Raw genomic sequence first — 13,508 nt, forward strand, 5'->3', positions numbered from 1 at the left:
CTATTCCTCAGCACCACATAAGCAAAAAGAAAAAAGCCGGAAGTGGTGCTGTGGCTCAAGTGGTAGAGTGCTAGCCTTGAGCTGAAGAGCTGAGGGACAGCGCCCAAGCCCAGAGTTCAGGCCACATGACCGGACCCCCCCTCCCCCCCTCCCCAAAAAAAGATTCACATGGAGGAAACAAGATGCTAGCTGGTTGAAGGATCAGATGGACCAAAAGAGATCCATCCAGGCAAGGCATATTTTCTTATTATTTTCTTCATGAAGTGAAAATTTAAGAAAGTCAGAGTGTGTTCTATTTTAAGAGCAAGAAAGCAATGAGATGCTGGTGTCTAGTTATTTGGTTCATCTTTCTTCAGAAGTCCTTTGCTCTTTTACTGCATGTTTTTTTGGAGGGGAACTTCACAGTATTTTCTTTCTGCCTTTTCTCAGCTACCTCAGAGCCCACCATCATTGGTGGGCTTCTCAAATTCTTCTATGGATCTCAGCTTCAGGGCTACATCTATCTGGCTTTGCCTTCATCCTGATGCTTCTGGTACATCTGGATTTGGTTTGCAAATACTTTCTTTCTTGAAGGATATGGACTATATTGAAAGCCAACGTGTGGCTCTCGATCCTGATTGTTCCTAGCAGGAGCCTCCCCCCCTCTTTCTCTGTCTCTGTCTTTTTTTCTGTGGTTCTGTCTGTCTCTGTCTCTGCCTGTCTCCATGTCTTTGCCCCTGTAGAGCATCCTGTCCATTTTGACCTCAAGTGCTGGTCCTCTTGTGCAGTGATACCCGGTGTTGAACTATTTCTTGAAGGAAAGAGTTAACAGCAAAAGTTACCAGAACTTCTGATGCCTTGTTCAGTGTTTTTCAATGAATTATTCTGGCTTCACAATTTTTATTCTGTCAACAGTATTCACTTCAGTAATACATTATAGTTACACACATCTATTGTTACATGTATATATTGTTCTAGCTATCTATTTCTATCATCTATGTCTACACTAAGTTCAACTACCAAAAAGAATTAAGAGTTTTCTAAATAATAGAAAATTTCAAAAGCTTACACGAGCCAGACATAATGGCATGCAATTATAATCCTAACACATGGGAGATTGAAGCAGAAGGATAGTGAGTTTGAGGCCAGCCTGATATACATAGGGAGACTCTATCTGAAGAAAATCAAGGCCTCGGGTTTTGAATCTATCACATGGTATTCCTGCTCTTCACATAGTCTAGAGACAATGTAAATTCAAAAGTATAAAAACATTCCCTCTCTAGATGAAAAGAATCTTTTCTAAAATGTAAAATATTTTGATCCTACCTTTTTTTTTAGGTTGGTTGGGGCTTGAACTCTGGCCTGGGCTCTATCCCTGAGCTTTTGTGCTCAAGGCTAGTGCTCTACCACTTCGAGCCACAGAGACACTTCCTGTTTTCAGGTAGTTAATGGAGGTAAGAGTCTCACAGACTTCCTTGCCTGGTCTGGCTTCAAACTTTGATCCTCAGATCTTAGCCTTCTGAGTAGCTAGGACTACAGGTGTGAACCACCAGCTCCTGCCTCCCTTCTTTCTGTTGTTATTGATGCTATCCTGGAAATCAGGAGGTGTAGGACTGGCATACCAAACAGGTGGCACACTATTCACAATAGCCACCATATGGAAACAGCCCAGATGCCCCACAATAGATGAGTGGATCCTATACACAATGGAATTTTATACAGCCATTAGAAAGAATAAAAATTATCTCATTTGCAGGGAGATGGATGGAAGTAGAACAAATCATGTGAACTGAGGTAAGCCAAGCTGAGAGACAAATGGCACATGTTCTCTCTGACAGGCAGAAATTAGATATAAAAGATACTGGGATGCGATAAATTATACAGGATTCTAGATACACACGGTGAAATCAAAAGAGGATACTCAGGAGAGAAACACAAAGAAACAATGCTTATGTGCCTATATATATGAACTCCAAGATATGGAAACAAGATTGATTTCTCTTTTTCTTCCTTTTTAATTTTAATTTTTTGATGATTCTTTTTTGTTGTTGGTGGTGGTCTGGGCCTAGGTGCTGTCCATGAGCTCTTCAGCTCAAGGCAAGTGCTCTATCACTTGAGCTACAATGCCACTTCTGGTTTTCGGTTAATTGGAGATAAGAGTCTCATGGACTTTCCTACCCAGTCTGGCTTTGAACCACTATCCTCAGATCTTGGCCTCCTGAGTAGCTAGGATTACAGGCATGAGCCACTGTTGTCATTCTCCTCCCCCTCCCCCCCCTCCTCCTCTTCCTCCTCCTCCTCCTCCTCCTCCCCCTCTTCTTCTAATGTATGGTGTATTCATGTGTATGTCTTCAGGAGAGTGGAGGGAGGGTACGGAATTCCAGATAAATGGTGAAAAGGTGCAGCAGTGGATCTCACTGGAAAATCGAGGAAAGTGGATTATACAACTCATGGGTGGAGATGGGAGGCAGGGACTGGGAGAGAGTAAGGGAACAGAACAGACTGTATGAAATGAACTCATTACTTACTCATGTAATTGTACAGAGGTACATCATCTTTATAATAACAATAAAGTAAATTGAGATAACAAACAAGTGGCAGCTTAGGTTTAGGGAGCCCCTTTAAAAAAAAGTCCCGCTGGGCGCTGGTGGCTCACACCTGTAATCCTAGCTACTCAGGTGGCTGAGATCTGAGGATCGTGGTTCAAAGCCAGCCCAGGCAGAAAGTCCATGAGACTTTTATCTCCAATAAACCACCAGAAAACCGGAAGTGGCGCTGTGGCTCAAGCAGTAGGGTGCTCAGCCTTGAGCTGAAGAGCTGAGGGACAGCGCCCAAGCTCAGTGTTCAAGCCCCACGACTGATTTAAAAAAAAGTCCCAAAGCAAGTGTCTTTATTTCCAGTTTCACTCATTTTGTTTCCTTTTTTTGTCGGTCACGGGGCTTGAACATTGAGCTTGGTGCTCAGATGGGCCTGGGTGCTGTCCCTGAGCTCTTCAGCTCAAAGCTAGTGCTCTACCACTTGAGCTTCAGGGCCACTTATAATTTTCTGGTGGTGAATTGGAGATAAGACTCTCACAGACTTTGCTGCCCTGGCTGGCATTGAACCATGATCCTCAGATCTCAGCCTCTGTAGCTAGGATTACAGACGTGAGCCACAGGCGCCCTGCTCCATTACCATGCTTACCAGCCACCTCGAGCCCCAGCTCATCAGTCTGTAGATTGTCCCCAAAGAGCTGCCTATAGGAACAGCAAGGGCTGCAGAAAAAAAGGGGGGGGTCCAGCAGCCACCAAGGGAGCCTGTTTCCCAATTATGTAGACCTTGGGTGTCAGATTCTTGGGTATGTCTTCCTTGGTGGTGATAGGTAATTAAGAAGATCCATTTAAAATGCCACAAGAAATAAACACTCTGTGTTTCTCCGTTTAGCCCCAGAGGACTGGTGAAATAAATTATAACCTGGGTCAGAGACCTGAAATTGCTCTTTCCTGCCCAAATAAATTGATTTCTTCGGCTGTCTGAATCTCATTTCTTGAAGTAGACAGGAGCTAACCTAGGCTAAATTAAACTCATTTCTCATTAATAAAATTGGGTCACCGAAAGCCAACTGAGTTTGCTTCTGAGTGTCTTAAAGCACATTCCATAAAGCTCACTGTTTCATGCTAGTTTTCTAACCCATCTAATTTAGCCAGAGTAACACAGAATATTTGAATTTATTTCTGCCTTGGCATGCAGCTGTAGAATTTGGGTCTATTTCTCTCTTGGTTAGACTGTAGCAGGAGGGCCTCTTCATCCACCTGCTGGGTCTGGGGCAAACCAAGAAGGGACTGACCAATCTGGGTACCCTCTGTCTTGAGTAATGGGGCATTACAAGACAGTAAGCCCTTGTGGGGGCCCAAAGCAAACTTTTTTTCTTTTCCATTTTTTTAAAAACCTGAGTTCTTACTGGTAGTAGCTTTGTATTACAGTTTTAAAAGTTTATTTACATATACAGAGGCCAGTAACCTGGATCAGAGAACTAAGAAGTGGTAAATTACAAAAATAAGTGGGATGAGTGGAAATATTTCAGAAAATCCTTGCTCAGGTAAGGAGAGAGCATTTCTACTTTGGGATCTCCCTGAGTAGTTGATAAGTTTGGTTTGTCTTCTTCACTGTGGGAAGGAGATAGGAACCAGTAGGGTGACATCTGACTTCCACTCCAAGATCAGACTCACCTGCCTTTCTTTGCCCTGCCCTTTTCTTTGCCCAGATCAGGTGGAGTATATAGTGTGGAAAGCTCCAAGCAGGAGTTCATTGTCTTTCCTTGTCCCCTTCCTCTCCTTCCTCTTCTTGCATTTGAGAGCACATCTGGGCCAGATGTTGCTGAGGGAATTCTGACGTAGGCAGACATAAGTCTGCCAGTACAGAATGGATGGTCTTTTAGATGGCTTTTTGGAATACTGTGAAACATAAAGACTTGGAAATGATAACACTATAAGAAATGTCTTCCACAAACAAAAATAGAAGTCTTAGTGCTTTATTGCATATATGTTTTATAAATCTGAGGTATTATACTGTATACAAGTAAAATACTTCCTGCTAGCACATTTGAGGCCCTGAGTTAGATCCCCAGTACCCTTATCTTTTTTTTTTTCTTCAAAAAAAGTATTGTCAGCTGGGCGCTGGTGGCTCAGACTGTAATCCTAGCTACTCAGGAGGCTGATATCTGAGGAAAGCAGTTCAAAGCCAGCCAGGGCAAGAAAGTCCATGATACTTTTATCTCTAATTAACCACCAACAAACTAGAAGAGGTGCTATGGCTCAAAGTGGCAGAGCACTAGCCTTGAGTAAAAACACTCAGGGACAGCACCTAAGCCGTGAATTCAGGCCCCATAACTGACTTAAAAAAAAAAAAAAGTTTGTCTATCATTTACCTTATTTTTTTTTCTTTTTTCTTTTTTTCGACTGTGGGGCTTGAATTTTGGGCCTGAGAACTGTCCCTGAATGCTTCAGCTCAAGGCAAGGGCTCTACCACTTGAGCCACAGTACCACTTCTGGTATTCTGATGGTTTATTGGAGATAAGAGTTTCACAGCTTTCCTGCTTGGGCTAATTTTGGACCATGATCCTTAGATCTCAACCTCCTAGTAGCTAGGATCACAGGTGTGAGCTACCAGCGCCTGATGATCATTTACCTTTTTAATTAATTTTCAGGCTTATTGCTTTATCTGACACTTGTTGATTAGTTTTTATACACATTGACAACTTGTAGACATTTGAATGTGGTAACCGGGACATAGTTTAACCAAAGTACAGAGTTTGTTTGGTGAATCTTCATCCTCATTACAATTTCTGGGTAACCATATATGGATCTGATATGGAACATTCCTTATTTCTTTGACCCAGACAGCTTTGTGGAGCCTGGGGGTTCCCATCTTCTTCATGGCAAACTTCCAGTTCTCTTTGCATGCACGAGGGGCATGATTCTTAAAGCTTACTCCCTGGATGTGCTTGTGAACATTGATGGTATATTCTTGGGTCACCATTTTGTTGATGGCAGAACAGCCCTTTGTGGGAACCTTTCTTTGTGGGAGTCATTCTGCCAGGCCCAAATTGGAAAGTTTAACTAAATTTATATGCCCTTTTTTTTAAGATGTGAAAAGTTAGAAAAATAGATGTTTTCCTATGTTTTCGTCCCTTACAAAAACTTTATTTTTTGATTTGGTGCCAGTACTGGGGCTTGAACTCAGAGCCTGGATGCTGCCACTTAGCTTTATTTTGTTCAAGGCTGGTGCTTGATCATTTGAGCTACAGCTCTACTTCCAGCTTTTTGGTGATTAATTGGACGTAAGAATCTCATAGACTTTCATGCTCAGGCTAGTTTTGCATCATGATCCTCAGATCTCAGTCCTGAGTAGTGCAGGATTCTAGGTGGAAGCCACTAGTGCCCAGCTTATTCAAACTTTTGAAGAAAAAAGCTTTTGAAAAAGTGGGGAGGGGGGGTCTCTCCCTCTTACTGCCTTCCTGGATCCCACAGCTTTTTATGTTTAGAGCAATATCCTCTCCACTTTCCTTGTAACCTTTGCAAGATCTTCTCAGAAACATGCAAGCTACTTACCACTAACAAAATTTCTCTTGCTTCTATTTCTAGTGCTCAGAAGCCAAAAAACATTGCTGGTATTTTGAAGGACTCTACCCAACATATTATATGTAAGTATTCACACATTGCTGCTGGTTTGACTCTGTGGTCACATTACTGCCTAGGAATTACTTCCTTAAAAGGTAGAGAGCTGAGCTATAAGATGGAGGAAAGCTTCCACTCTAGGTTTCAAGCCTATCTCTGCTCCCGGACAGCAGGCTGCCCCACAAGGGTGTTAGGCCCACTCAGATGAGGATATGAATACTGCATGCTCTGTTCTGTGAGGCAGCCTATCTCTAATGTGATTGGTGAAAAGGAACAAGATGTTTGTGGAAAGTAGAAGTTGTTTTGGTTTGTTAAATTTTCCTAAGCAAAGAAAGCAAAGATAATAGGAACTGACTTATTTTTGACCTTGAACAGGACAAGATAGAGCCTTAGCTAACCACCCATCTTTCCCTCTCCTTCTCCCTTGCCCTCTCCCTCTCCCTATCTTGCTGTTCCTTTCCCTCTTCCTCTTTCTTTCCCTTTATTTTTCTCTTCCCTGTCTCCCTCTCTCAGTCTTCAATACTGGAGCTGAACAGCACAGCCTGGGCCCTCCCTGTCCCTTACCCATTATCGCTCAAGGCCTAGCACTCTACTACTTGAGTCATAGCCCCACTTCTGGCTTAGTTTTGATGGTTAGTTGGAGATAAGTGTCTCACAAACTTTCCTGTGCAGCCTGGCTTTAAACTGACACCCTTAGATCTTACCCTCCTGAGTAGCTAGGATTGCAGGTGTGAGTCACCAGTGCTTAATGCTCTCTCTCTGTCTCTCTCTCTGTCTCTGTCTCTGTCTCTCTCTCTCTTTCATGTGTGTGCATGCTTGCTTGTGTGTGTGTGTGTGTGTGTATGTATGTGTGTGTGTGTGTGTGTGTGTGTGTGACAATGGTCACCTTCTCTGGTCCCCTCCCCAGACAGATGAAGTTGTACCCTTGTATGACTATTGTCTTAGCGCTCTTGTCCACCTAGTATTTGCCAGGCTTGGTTCACTGTGCATTGTTTTTATGTATTTTTGATATTTGTTGTGTTAGCCACTAGCTATACAGAGAGCCACATGGCCCTGTGCCTAAATGACCACTCAATATTTTCACTTACTGATTTTGATGTTGATAAGGTTTTTATTGTTTTTTTTTTCTTCTTTTTTAAATGCCAATTTTGGGGCTTGAATTCAGGGCCCAGGTACTGTTCCTGAAACTTTTTTGCTCAAGGCTAAGCATTCTACCACTTGAGCTGCAGCTTCACTTCTGGCTTTTTTGATAGTTAATTGGAGATAAGAGTCTCGTGGGCTTTCCTGCCTGGGCTGGCTCTGAACCATGATCATCATATCTCAGCCTCCTGAGTAGCTAGGATTACAGTTGTGAGTCAGTTGATAGGCGTTTTTGTTTATGTTTTTATTTTTTTGTTGGTTGAGGTGCTTGAACTCTGGGCCTGGGCATGGTCCCTGAACTCTTCAGCTCAAAGCAGCACTCAACCACAAGAGCCACAACACCACTTCTGATTTTCTGGTGGTTAATTGGAGATAAGAGTCTCACAGACTTTCCTTGCCTGGACTAGCTTTGAACTGTGATCCTCAGATCTCAGCCTCCTGAGTAGCTAGGATTATAGGTGTGAGCCACTTGTACCTTGCAGTTGATATGTTTTGAGTGGAGTATTTCATTTCAGATTTCCCCCCAAACTCTTGCAAAATGTGAGTTTTTTCAGGAATTCACACTAATTGTGTTATAGCAGAAACATTGTATATTCTAGCATATTTGGTAATTGGACAGGAAATACATAGTATAGCTGGCCCTCCCTATCTGGGAGTTCTTCATCCCTCAGAAAATATCCATAATTGGCAAAGGAGGAGGCTACAATGCTTGATAAGAAATGTACTCATTATCTTGCCCATGTAATTGTAACCCCTCTGTACAGTATTTTCACAATAAAAAAAGAGAAAAAAGAAAAAAAAAGGAAATATCCATAATTGGGTGCCAGTGGCTCATGCCCATAATTCTAGCTACTTAGAGGGCCAAGATCTGAGGATCATAGTTTGAAGCCAGTGCTGGCAGAAAAGTCCATGAAATTCCTGTTTCCACCACACTACAAAAAAAAGCCAGAAGTGGAGTTGTGGATCAAGTGGTAGAGTGATATGATTGAGCACAAAACTCAAGGACAGCTCCCAGACATGGAGTTTAAGCCCCAAGACTAGAAAAAAAAAAAAGAAAGAAACTATCTATATATTATAGCTTTTATTTATATGGCATTTACATTGTTTGACATTATAAGTAATGAAGAGATGATTCAAAGTTTACTTGAAGATGCATGACATATGTAAATACTAGGCTGTTTTATATAAAGACTTGAGATATTTTCAGCTTTTGGTTTCCAAAGGGATCCTGAAGTCAATCTTCTCATGTATTCATGTACAGGAAAAAGAAAAAGGCTTTAAAACGTTTTGTTTTGGTGCTTGAACTCTGGGCTTGGGTGCTGTCCCTGAGCTCTTCAGCTCAAGGTAAATGCTCTACCACTTGCACCACAGCACCACTTCCGGTTTTCTGGTGGTTAATTGGAAATAAGAGTCTCACGACTTTCCTGCCCAGGCTAGCTTTGAACCGTGATCCTCAGAGCTCAGCCTCCTGAGTAATTAGGATTACAGGTGTGAGCCACCAGCACCTGGCAGAAGGCTATTTTTTTAAAATTGTCATGACCATACACTTTTGTGTGTGTGTATGATTTTTTTATTGTAAAGATACTGTACAGAGGGGTTACAGTTACATGAGTAAAATAATGAATATATTTCCTATGGAGCATTTTTACCCTCTCCTTTGTTTTTTTCTCTACTATCCCTTCCCTCCACCCCTGCTCTGTTGTCAAGTTCATTTTCAACATGGTGTCTTGTATGTCTTATTGTTACAATGGGTCAAACCTGTTTCCTTGTTTCAGCATTTTATTGTTTACCTTCCCCTCCCCAAATTAGAAAAATGTATATACAAGATGCAGGGCACAAAATCAAATACAGTGACTACAGGGGTTATACCATAGTGGGAGAACATACAAACAAACAAACAAACAAAAATCACACAGTACATTAGAAACAACAGCAACAAAGATAAAACCTTTTATGTCCCTATCTTGGGGTTCATTTCACTTAGCATCATCTTATATGGTCATATGTGTATAGCTTTTGACCTTGTTCTCCTTTTCTGGTAAGATTATCCTAGACATATACTAGTTATTGCAAATAAAGGAAACCTTGGGACCTACACTATATCTATCAATCTTTTTTTTTCTTTGTTGGCCCTGGGGCTTGAACTCAGTGCTTGCACTCTATCCCTGAGCCACCTTGTGCTCAAGGCTAGTGCTCTACCATTTGAGCCAAAGTGCTACTTCTGTCATTTTCTGGGTACTTTATTGGAGATAAGAGTCTCAAGGACTTTCTTGCCCAGGATGGCTTTGAACTGTGATCCTTACATCTCAGCCTTCTGAGTAGCTAGGATTACAGGTATGAGCCACCTACGCCCACCACTGTCTATTTTTCTTGAGAAGAGCAATATGAAAAGAGAAATGGTGCTCATCTCTGAAGCACTGGAAGTTAGCAGAATCTTTTCCTGGTTTTGTACTGACAGGCAGGAATTCCTAAAGCCCCTTACTGCAGGGTCCCTGGCAGAAAAGCCTTTGCAGCTGCAAAACAAACAACAACAACAAAAACCCACATGGAAAAGACAGCAGAAGCGCTAAGATCTTGACTCTAATTACAGAGTTGTCAGGTTGGATAAAAATGGTTATGTGATAAGAGAAATTAAATATTTTGGGTTTTTTCCCCTAGTATAATAGGCTGCATTAGTAAGTCATTTCTTTTTATTCAGTCTCTTGAGGCAATGTGTATCAACAATGTGCTCATCTTTGGGTATTTTTCCCCTTGTTTTGTTGATTAGCTTTTGTCAGAGGATAGGAATAGGTTCTGTTCTTGTAGTACTTGTTTATTTGTTCATTCGTGGTGTATTTTAAGACTACTTCTGCATTCAACTAGCAATAAAGAATACAAAGACAAGCCAGGCATCCATGGCTCACACTAGTAATTCTAACTTCTCAGGAGGCTGAGATCTGAAGATTACTATTTAGAGCTGGGCTGGGAGGGGGGGGGGGCGGGGAGGGGTTTGCAGGAAAGTCCTTGAGACTCCTATCCAATTGACAATCCAAAAGCCAGAAACAGAGCTCAAGTGATAGAGTGCTAGCTTTGAGCAAAAATGCTCAGGGACAACACCCAGGCCTCAGTATTGGCACAAAAAGAAAGGAAGGAAGGAAGGGAGGGAGGAGAGAGAGAGAGAGAGAGAGAGAGAGAGAGAGAGAGAGAGAGGAAGAGAGGAAGAATATATGAGGACAAACCATGTCACTCAGACCTTCTCATTTCCTTCTGGTTTTCCTTTCCCTTGTCTTTTTTTTTTTCAGTGGTGGGAAGGGTCTAGAACTCCAAAAATGTGCTATTATGAAAAATGAAAAAGCTGAGTCACTGTAATGGAAAACTCAGGATAGAAATGATGACAGGCAGCCATTATTGAGAGCTTCACATAGAGTAGTAATTACCCTATTCCCATGACATGAATTCGTAGTCTTTAATCTCATAGCCACTGGAAAGCCATAGCATCCTAGATACCATATTGTGTGATCCCTGAGTGCTCCCAGAAAAAGGCCATATATATAGCCTATAAGTTTACTGAATCCCAGCGCCAGGCACAGGGCTTATTGTTTCATACCTGTTTATGTTTGTACAGCTTATTTTCTACCAGCTTGCTTTCCTTGTCTTTATTAATTATATCCTGGCACTCTTGTTAAGTATGGCTTCTTCAAGTGTGTAAAAAAAGATCACTGCTCAAATATTCACTCTATCACTGTTTTGTTATTCAAAATGAAATTCACATAGCAAAATGAACAATTATCAGGTGAACCAACCCGTGTGGTGGTGGCTGGCACCTATAATCCTGGTTACTTAGGAGGCTGAGATCTGAGAATCCAGATTCAGTGCAGCCCTCCAAAGATTCTATCTCCAATTCACTAGCAAAGCCAAACCAAAAGTAGAGACATAGCTCAGGGGTACAGCACCAGCCAGGAGCAAAAAAGCCAAGCAAGAGACTGAAGCCCTGAGTGCCAACACAGTAAATATGAATAAATGAATAAATAAATAAATGGAACCAATTGCTCTTGCTGTTTACCTGTTTTTTTTTCCTTTTACTTTGTCAGGTAGCTTCTTCTTTTGTAAAGTAGAGCACTGAAACCATATATGGAAATCTGCATACCCAAGGCTAATATGCATATTCAAATTTGCCATTTTCCTGCATGTGCGAAGGAAGTTTGTATTCTGGTCTCTTGGCATGCCACAAGCCTAATGTAGTGCCAAGGAGGAGAGACACTTTCTTCAGGCAGCCAGCATGCAGATCCACACCCTAGGCTGCCAGGATATTTAACATTTTATCATTGGGAGGTTTTGCTTGCTGTTGCCCATCAAGTTGGGGTAGTGGAGGATTTTTATTACAGAGAAATGAGAATTGCTTAGCTATATTCTACTCTATCCATGCTTGTCTCACTTAAAGATAGATTTGCTGCTGGCCATGGGGTAGCCACAGGAAGATCACAGCTCTCACTAGAAGTGCTGGGCCTGAAGAAGACAATCTCTTCACACCCCTGTAGCTCCTTGTGGAGGGTACCACCTGTGTGCTTTTACAGTCTGCACTGAGGGTTGTGCAGGTTAAAATCAAGCCTAGGCTCAGTTTGTTCGTCCAGCACTTGGTCAAGGGTCAAGTACCAGGCTGATAATGTTTGTACTGCCCCGGTCCTGGCAACTCCAAGCACATTTAGTTTGCATGGTGCTGCCCTAAGAGCATTGACACTTAATTTACTCAATCCATAGGTGTTTGCCATACGCCTGCCACATACCTGTGTTTAAAGCTAAAGGATGGGAGATACTTGGTTCTCACATGGCTGTAGCACAATAATTTGAGATTGCCTAGGTATTTTTGAAGCATGCATAACATTATATGTTACATAACAAAACACAGGTCATAACAGATCTTGTTTAAAAAAAATAAACTTCACAAAGAAGTCAAAAGTGATGCTGTGCTCAAGAGGTAGAACACCATCCTTGAACAACAACTACAAAAAAAGCTAAGAAACAGGAACCAGGACCTGAGTTGAAGTCCCAGTACTAGGACAAAAAAAAAAAAGGTATTGGATTTGGAATTTTAAAAAATGCACTTTGAATATATCTCTTTTTTTTTTCATTTCTTCTGGGTAAAGTGCTTTAAGTAGGATTCTTCAAAATAGATAATTCCCTGGAGATATTGATTCAAGATGTCATCATTCTATGTATAGATTATTTTTCCCCTTGTAGAAAATATATTTCAAAATACCTCTGTTCTGTGATTAAAACTTGCCACATGGAATTCGCTGGGGAGAGAACATGTAGGTTGAGATCTGTCTTAGAATGTACTCTGACATTTGAAAGTCTAATTTTATTTGTCTCACCAGAAATCCCAGATGACATTCCTTCTCCTAAGACTGTGTGTGTTTCTGGATTTCATTGTAACGTTCTGATTCTTAAACTCAAGTAGGTGTCTCTGAGACAAGAGAGGAGAAGAAAGGGGTTAGAAGTATTGCTCAGTTTATAGAGTGCCAAGAAAGCATCAGGTACCAAGTTCAAGTTCTGGTCTTATGACAAAAAAATAAAAAATAAAAAAGAGAAGACAGGGGAGGACTTGGCCATGAAACACAGCCTAGGTATCTGCAGATACTGATTCAAAGAACTTCTCCTTCCCGGTTTGGAAAGTGTCATCGACACAGGTGACATTTGTCCAAGTCTGAAGGCAGTGTCATCTCCGTGAGCTCACTGTGAGCCCAAGTATCTTGCAGTAAGTACTGTGACCTTCTCACATATCTGGCGGCAGAGAACTCCTATCCTTTGTAGGTTCTGTACCCAGTATTGTTCGGGTACCGAGGGGATATCCCATGATACCATGGGACAGGAGGCAGTCATTTCCAGCACACCTTGCAGACCCCAGCTAAGTGATCTGTATGAGGCAGATAGAGTCTTAGTACTTACTGGTTGGGTTGCTCTGAGGAAAAAATACTGTCATCCAGCTGATGTAAGAGGAAGGACTCAATAGCTATGTGCAATGTCTGTGTCGTCATTATAACTTACAATTTCATGTGGCAGATTATTTTTTAAATCAAAGAGAAGCTTAGATAATGTCTGTAGGTGATCCTAGGTGACTGTAAGTTCTTTGGTGAGGGTCCTTCTCCCTTTGCACAAAGGGGGTGTGTCCCTCCTGTTCCTTCTTGTGGATTTACTGTTGCTGCACTAATAATTGGTGTCCTCTTCTCCCCTGACTGAGGGTTTATCCAGGACACA

At 41.8% G+C, this 13,508-nt stretch overlaps 1 protein-coding gene and 1 pseudogene across 3 annotated transcripts in view; one reads left to right on the plus strand and one right to left on the minus strand.

Annotated features, from left to right (window-relative positions):
- The window catches only part of Vopp1 (VOPP1 WW domain binding protein), an 86,318-nt gene that overhangs the window by 38,653 nt on the left and 34,157 nt on the right, over positions 1-13,508 (plus strand). For all 3 annotated transcript variants that reach the window (XM_069995957.1, XM_069995959.1, XM_069995958.1), the window contains exon 2: positions 6,102-6,160. In XM_069995957.1, the coding sequence (XP_069852058.1) occupies positions 6,102-6,160 (59 nt within the window). The remainder of the gene's footprint in view (positions 1-6,101; positions 6,161-13,508) is intronic.
- Positions 5,193-5,548, minus strand: LOC138810020 (large ribosomal subunit protein eL31-like; annotated as a pseudogene).

This window comes from Dipodomys merriami, unplaced genomic scaffold (genome assembly GCF_024711535.1).
Source record: "Dipodomys merriami isolate MVZ:Mamm:240054 unplaced genomic scaffold, mDipMer1.0.p SCAF_5, whole genome shotgun sequence".
NCBI classification, from domain to species: domain Eukaryota; kingdom Metazoa; phylum Chordata; class Mammalia; order Rodentia; family Heteromyidae; genus Dipodomys; species Dipodomys merriami.